This window comes from Medicago sativa, chromosome 8 (genome assembly GCF_051527215.1).
Source record: "Medicago sativa cultivar Bolivia chromosome 8, Bolivia_mono, whole genome shotgun sequence".
Classification (NCBI taxonomy): Eukaryota; Viridiplantae; Streptophyta; class Magnoliopsida; order Fabales; family Fabaceae; genus Medicago; species Medicago sativa.
In genome coordinates, this window is record NC_140756.1 from 17,228,284 (window position 1) to 17,236,270 (window position 7,987).

At 29.2% G+C, this 7,987-nt stretch overlaps 1 protein-coding gene across 2 annotated transcripts; it reads left to right on the top strand.

Moving 5' to 3' along the window:
* The first annotated feature begins 1,713 nt into the window (after positions 1 to 1,713).
* LOC146897433 (RNA-binding (RRM/RBD/RNP motifs) family protein) lies at positions 1,714 to 4,991 on the top strand. Of its 2 annotated transcripts, none has more exons than XM_085733362.1 (6): positions 1,714 to 2,463; positions 2,593 to 2,725; positions 3,069 to 3,180; positions 3,296 to 3,332; positions 3,692 to 3,938; positions 4,405 to 4,991. In XM_085733362.1, the coding sequence occupies exons 1-6, from the start codon at positions 2,257 to 2,259 to the stop codon at positions 4,515 to 4,517; spliced, it is 849 nt and encodes a 282-aa protein (XP_085589488.1). In that variant the 5' UTR covers positions 1,714 to 2,256; the 3' UTR covers positions 4,518 to 4,991. The 2 variants fall into 2 exon arrangements, with proteins under 2 accessions (XP_085589488.1, XP_085589489.1); XM_085733363.1 differs by having other exon boundaries at positions 1,723 to 2,463; positions 4,411 to 4,991.
* The last annotated feature ends 2,996 nt before the right edge of the window (positions 4,992 to 7,987 follow it).

Genomic DNA, 7,987 nt, shown 5'->3' on the forward strand with positions numbered 1-7,987 from the left:
TGTTCATTCACCTTATTGGATTTTTGCATTGTTATAGTTGTTGTTGTTGAAGACATCCAACATATTGATCATTACTTGGATACTACGTGGTGGATATTTGTTGAAAATGTGTTTGGAAGTAAATTTGGATTGGTAACTTGGATTACAAGCAGTATGTATTTGTGAGTGGCTTGAAGTATTCGTTTTATCCACTCATTGGTAGATGATTTGGTTCGTATTGGTTGGTCAATTTGTCTTTGCATGGTTTGTTTGGTTCAGTTCGATTTGATTTGGATTCGTTTTGTTCAATTTGTTTGTTTGTTTGGTGAGTCGAGTGTTCATAATTTGGTTGTTTGATTGGTTTCTTCTCTTTAATTGGTTCTTACCTGTTGGTGAGTTTAGTGCTCACAATTTGGTTATTTGGTGAGTCGAGTACTCACAATTTAGTTGTTTGGTTAGTTAAGTTCTCACGAGGTGTAGTATCCTACCCAAGGTGTAGTAGGCAGTAGCACTAAGTGATCACAACCTTTGTTATGCCAACAAAAAGTTCACTTTGATTACACAGCATCTTTGGATTTGTTTTATGAAAAAAAATTGTTTAATTTTTGCAACAGATTATTTAATTTTTTTAACATTTTGTTTATTTTTTTTAATATTCTGATTAATTTTTGAGATTCCGAGGTAAATTTGGTTGCCTTTTGAGCGCTGCACAACAATGTCATTGACTTGGAAGACAGGTTGGAGCCTATCAATTTGGAAAAGAAGATTAGGTCGAATAGAGATCAAAATGGCTTGATTCCATCCACCTCACCATATAATATTAATTATTATTATTATTAGCTTTTAGTACTTTACACTCTTCCATCTCTGTTATAAGTAAAAAAAATAAAAATAAAAAATAAAAACATTTTTTAGATGGGTCATGCTAACATGTATCTTTAGGATACAAGATAAGGAATCAGAAGTAAAAATATTTCTTTAAATTTTGTGCATTTCATTTATTACAAATTCAAAAATTAAATTCAATGTACATATTTCAACAAAAAATTACTATATTTGATTCATTATCTTGTGTGTTAAGGGCACAAGTTAGCATAAGAGATGAATCTTGTATACAATATAGAGTAGATAAGATATATTAATTATTTAATAAATCTAAAAAGACAATTTGTTCTTTAAAACAGTGATCAGATGATGTAATTAATCCTAAATATATATATCAAAACAAATATTATTTTTTTATTTGTTAAATAATTGATGTATCAGATTTATATTATATATCAAATACAAAATACATTAATAATCCAATAAATGTTATATATATATATATATATATATATATATATATATATATATATATATGGGGTTTGCTAGAAAACACCCACTAGTTTTTATGTGGGAGTGTTTTAGCAAAGCTACACCCTAGGGTGTAATTAACCACTTTTTAGTTATTTACTTGCTAAAACACTCCCACATAAAAACTAGTGGGTGTGCTCTAGCAAATGCCTATAGGATTTGCTAGAACACACCCACTTGTTTTTGTTAGAAGATGTGTTATAGCAACATACACCTTAGGGTGTATTTAACCACTTTTTAGCTATTTACTTGCTAAAACACTCCCACATGAAAACTAATGGGTGTGTTCTAGCAAACCCCATATATATATATATATATATATATATATATATATATATATATATATATATATATATATTTATTTGAAAGGGAAGGAATGAGTATGATAATATAGAAATAGAGAAAGTGGATTACAACAAGAAAGGTTGGTCTTGTGGTCTTTGACACTTCATTGGATACAGCATCTACAATTTGTTGTGTGGGGTGCCCCACAAGCAGCTTTTTGTCTACTATTTTAATATTACACACTCCTTTTTACTCTTAACACCCCCATCAACCAAGCAATGTTCTTTTGTAGTACATAAATATTTTCATCAAGAAGGTCTTCTCTTTTTCCTTTCATTGCTTTGACAGTAATGATTTCCTTTCTGTTAAGGGTACCAATGTTGTGGAATCTTAGGAAGAGGTTGTTGTTTTGAATGTACAAAAGTAGCAATTATAGCACAAAACAAAATCATGAATGCACGAGTGTTTTCATCATTGATGTGTTTTTAGAAGATACAATAGAAGCAATAGTGTCTTTATTTTTTTTCACTCTTTATTAACCCTTTTCTTTTTCACTCTTCATTCTCTCATATTGTCTTTGGTTTTTGTGTTTGTTTGTTAGTTTGTTTTTCTTTTTTGTTGTGTGTTTTTTTCTCAATGTCTCAACAAAGACAACCTCATATGGTGAGTGGTAACAATCAAGACCAATATAATGACACAACATTTACCAAAATATTTGTTGGAGGGTTAGCTTGGGAAACTCAAAGGGAAACAATGAGAATTTATTTTGAACAATTTGGAGAGATCTTAGAAGCTGTTGTTATCACTGATAAGTATACTGGGAGATCTAAAGGTTATGGTTTTGTAAGTCCATTTTTCTTTTCCTTATATTTATTTTACTATGCTTCTCACATTTGTGCATAGTTTATATTTTACTTATATATTTATATGATCTTAGACAATGATTTTGCAATTTTTTTTTTGTTTTTGTAGGTGACATTTAAGGATCCAGAAGCAGCTATAAGAGCATGTCAAAATCCATCTCCAGTTATTGATGGAAGAAGAGCAAATTGCAATATTGCTTCACTTGGTGCTAACAAGAATCGATCACTAACTCTTCAGCATGGTTTTAATCCTTCTACCATTCTCTTTTATTTCTTTCTTTTTTTTTTTTTACTTGTTATACTATGATCAAATTTATAGTAAAATATCCTTTTTTTTTTTAAAAAAAAAGGTATATTGTGTTATTTATTTGGTTTTTAATTTTCCCTGCCATTGTTCAACCTATCAATTTGATTCATCCTAGGCTAAAAGCTACCACCTTTTTTTATTAAAGAAACTACCACTTTTTATGGTTGATTATTTATTTACTATTTTTTTTTGGTACAAATTTACTAATTTATTTGTTGAAAAAAAATATGATTATATGTTTTATAAGATTTTAAAGGAAAAATTGAAATGGTGTGCAGGAAGGTTTAGGCCTCCACATGGAGTGGTACCATCAGTTCCTTATCATGGTTCTTCATCCACAGTTTTCCATCAACCCACTAGGCAGTACACATTTCCTTATTCAGCATATGGGTAACTTTTATGTTATGAACATTTTTATGTTGAGCTAGTTATTTTTTTATGAACATTTGTATATTCTTTGTCTGTCCTTTTCTTTGATGGCAATTCTATGATATTTATCTGACAGATATTCTGGATATTCACAAGACACATTGTATCCTGCGGTAAGTGTTGATGTAATAAATTCCACATGTTTGGATTAATAGTAAAAATCGGAAAAATCACGATGACACAGTAATTTTGTGGAAACTTGAAAGTGTATTTTTGTCAAAATCACGTTGTTTTATCGTAATTATGTGAATTTCACCGTCAATCCAAACATGTATGTGATTAATTTGAAAGAATCATAGTATGTCATTGTCATTTTGACAAAAACTACATTTTAAAGAATCATAGTATGTCACAGAGGCATCGTCATTTCGCAGTGACTCCAAACATACACTTGGTCGAAGTAAACACATAAATTATAATTTTGATACATTATTATTTATTATTGTGTACTCTTTTGTGTAAACAATTGCAGAACTATTACAATGTCTATGGAGTTCAACAATATTCACCTTACTATCCTTCTGTTGGAGCTTCTGGGGCAATGGGTTTGGTCCAAAATCTGTACCCTTACTATGGTCAATATGCACAAAGTATCCATGGTCATGGTTTTGGAGTTCAATACCCCCAAATGACCCAAATTCCAGTTTTGCCTCAGCATTTTGGGTCACAAGGAATATTGACTCTTCCTTCTTCAGTTGCAATCCCAACCATTAGTGCTGGTAATAATTCTAATACATTATGATATTATTTTTAAATTTTTATAATTTCTCTTCATTGTTGAGCAATTCTATTTCAAAATGGAGTTAGAATCACTAATTAATTTAGTATCAAAACTAGGCATATAAAATTTGATCACGAAATTTCAAAATGATTCATTTAGTAAAAAACGAAAGAATAGTTCATTATGTATTCGTTGTAAGGCTGCTTATTTAAAAAAAATATATATATATATATATATATATATATATATATATATATATATATATATACACACACACACACTTAGAAACTAAATCGACCCACTTGAAAAGACTAATATGATCAAGAATTTTCAATTTTAAGAATTGTTTTGAAACTTCATTAATGTCAAATATCAATTTATGTGAACTCTATAATTTGAGAGATTAAATTAGTGATTTCATCATTTTAATTTTGTATTGAAGACTAAATTGTAACAATTTTCAGCAACAGTAACTGCAACCACAACTACTACAATAGCAGCACCTGTGGCAGTAACAAGGGCTGGTCCTTCACAAACCTCTGGAACAGATACTGAACAACAACATTCTACATCTTGATCATGGTGTCTTACAAGTTACAAGGCTAACCAACCTTAACAACATTCTCAATTCATCATGAAAAAAATTCACCATCATCACCATGATCATCATAAGTTTTTTTTTAGGAAAATAGGATTATTATTTTTTTTTAAATAGATCTAGGGAAGATCATATTCATTCATGCATAGGGTAGAATCTAATTATTTAAGCTTTGGATTCTACCTTCTAGAGTAATTCAACTATTGATTATGTCTTGGGTGTTGGAAGCATCCAATGACATAATAGTCCTTTGTTTATATTTTAGTACATAGGGTTAAAAAGATTGATTTTATATCTTTGAACCCTTTATTGATTGGTCAATTAGAAAGTAAAAGTTGAGCTTCGGTAGCTCAATAGGTTTATATGTATTTTATTTTTCATCACATTCATGATTTTAATATTATTTTTTTCTTCTAAAGATAGGATTAATTGAAAAGAAAATATTAAGGTCTATTTGTTTGTTTCTTTTTTCACATGTAATGATGTTTTTACCATTCACCTTTCCCTATCACTTTACATTGTTTTTAAATTTTGAATAGGAGTAATAGATAAAGTTAATTCTTTTTGAATCCTATCACTTCACATTGTTTTTAAATTTTGAATAGGAGTAATAGATAAAGTTAATTCTTTTTGAATCAATTGATTATCTTTTACTATGCGTACAACTTCAAACGTATTTGGAATCCAAGGGAAATATATCATGTGTGATGTCAATAAATGTTAGTACCTTTTGATTACTTTTTTAAGCTTAGTAGTATTAATAAGTGGATAAGGTGATTGGAATCATTTTGTTGACCAATTTGATTTGGTAGGTGAAACTATTTGTTTGGATATAATGTGATGTTGTCGAAATTACTTTTATTTATGATAATGGGCCTCATTGTCATTGATGCTTCTGTCTAGCATTTCTTTTAGTCTTGATGCTCATAACTTGTTAAGTTAATGTTTTAATTGGGTTAAGGGAAAGTTTGAATTTTTGAATCTCGGAACTTTTTTTTTAGGAAAAAGCATTTTTAGAAACATGAATAGTTTTTGTGTGAATGAGATATCTCTACTAACAGCTAATGAAATTAATCTTTCGAGTCAGGTATGATTAGAGGTAGAAATGGGATAGGTTGAGTTGGACTTTGTTAGACCTAAATTTGGTCTACTTCAAAAATCAGAGGTATGAGTTTGGTCTATTATCCATCATAGACTTATTTTTAAAGTCTGGTATGGACTTTTTTTAAAGGTCTGAAGAAGTCTGAAAGTCTATTTAAAAGTATATTTTACACTAAGGCCTAGCAACACCGATAAGCCTACTTCTAAATAAATCAAATCTTATGAAAGGCCTAAAGCACACGAATAGGTCTATTACTGAATAACGAAATCTGCTACTAAATAACCAAATCTTATGAAGGTTTAAGTTTATGAAAAAACATTAACAATATTAATAATGAAATATATATTATAAATAAAAAGCTTAATAGGTCGGTCTAACATGCTTAATAAACTTTTCATTAAGCCTTAACCTGACCTATTTAATTAAGGGTTAATTATGTTTTTGGTCCCTACAAAATTGCGACCATGTAAGTTTAGTCCTTACTTAATTTTAATAGCATTTTTAATCCCTACAAAAAAAATTTACTTATAATTTTAGTCCCCGCTAAAATAAATTTTGTTTAATTATCCTTAAACTCTTAAATTTTTTAACGATTCTTTTTATACAAGTTTAGAACACTATGAAAGGTTCATTTACTAAAATCTATAATTTTTTAACATGAAATAAATTAAATATGAATTTTTTAAAACGACAAAAGTTTAAGATATAAGTAACAAAAATATGGACGTAGAAATCAAATTTTTGCGATATTTTTTTCGGAGGACCTTTTAATAACGTTCTTAACACGCTTGTAAAAAATTGTTGAAAAACTTAAGAGTTTAAGCATAAATTAAACAAATTTGGATTGAGTAAGGACTAATATTGAGTGCAGAAATTTTTTGTAGGGATTAAAAATGCTATTAAAATTAAGTAAGGACTAAAATTAGAAGGTCGCAATTTTGTAGGGACCAAAAACATAATTAACCCTTTAATTAAATAAGATTTTTAAAAAGTTTAAACCTGAACTTCTTATTAACCAAGCTGGGCCGAACTAAGTTTTAAACAAACTAGATTGTATTTGTAGGCTCCTGTCGAACGACCTTGTTTGTTCCTACCCTAAGTATGACCTCAATAAATGACCAATCACTCTCTTAATAGTGAAAAATAATATTTTGTTTAAAACCTTTTGCGTAAATGGAAATCGCGGTTTTAAATTTTTGCAAATGGAGCTAAGAAGGGGGAGTGTGGATGAAGAATAAAATGAGGAAAAGTGTAATTTGAAAATTGTAAAAGAAAAAGGTGAGGATAGAAATGACAAAATATTAGGTTAGGTGTGTGAATACACTTATATCAAAAGGAAGGATAAAAAAAACGTGTGGATGCATAATTTTTGTTGGAAACATACATAAATTTACTTAAAGGTTTTTTATTGGAAAATTCTATGGTGAAGTTATGAGAATGACTTTTCTGGTGAAGTCATTGTGAATTTTTCAGTTAGCTTAATTAGGTTATGCGTTGTTAAGATTTTCGAAATAAACTATTCGAATTTGGAATCAATTTCCGCCTTTTATTTATTTTTTTCAAACAAGAGAACATTGCCCACAATATTACAACAAAGTGTGTGGCATAATTATCTGTTACAACTTTCAGAATGTAATTTTGGTAAGCCAGACACAGAATCAAAAATATGCAATACATCAAGTAAAAGAAAGGGAAGTCATAAGAGGTTGACTTTGTGGTCAACATACAAAACTGGAGGCATCAGCTCTATTTTCAAACTCTAACAAATTATGTACTTTACCAACATCATCTATCTCAACAGTTCAAAGCAGTGCAATTCCAGTTTGTAGCATCATTTATTTAAAATCAGTAATATTAGCCTTCAAATTATAACAGAACATTGACAACTGTATATGTAAGAATTCTGATACGCCAAAATTCCCTTCTGCAAATGTTATACTATTGGCTAAACAAAATAACTTTTCTATTACATCTTTAGGAAACAACAATCAACTTTTTCTCTCATTCTCCAACTATCTTCTTCTCTTTTACTCTTCTTTCCTTCTTCATTGTTGTTCAATCGTTTGACTATTACTTTTTCCACCATATCTCATTCTCACGCGCTCTGTGTTTTTACAAAAATGTCCTTGTGATTTTCGGATTTTAGAATCCGAACTGAGTTTTTCCTTTGTTATAGAGTGAAAAAAATGAGTTTTTCACCAATTCAGATTTTATAATCCGAAAACATAAAAATAAAAATAAAAATAAAAATAAAAAAAGGCACGTTCAATTCGGACTACTTGATTGGATTGCTCCGAAACTTCTCCAAAAAATCAAGGATCAAGACTCCCTTGAAAAGGGACTTCTT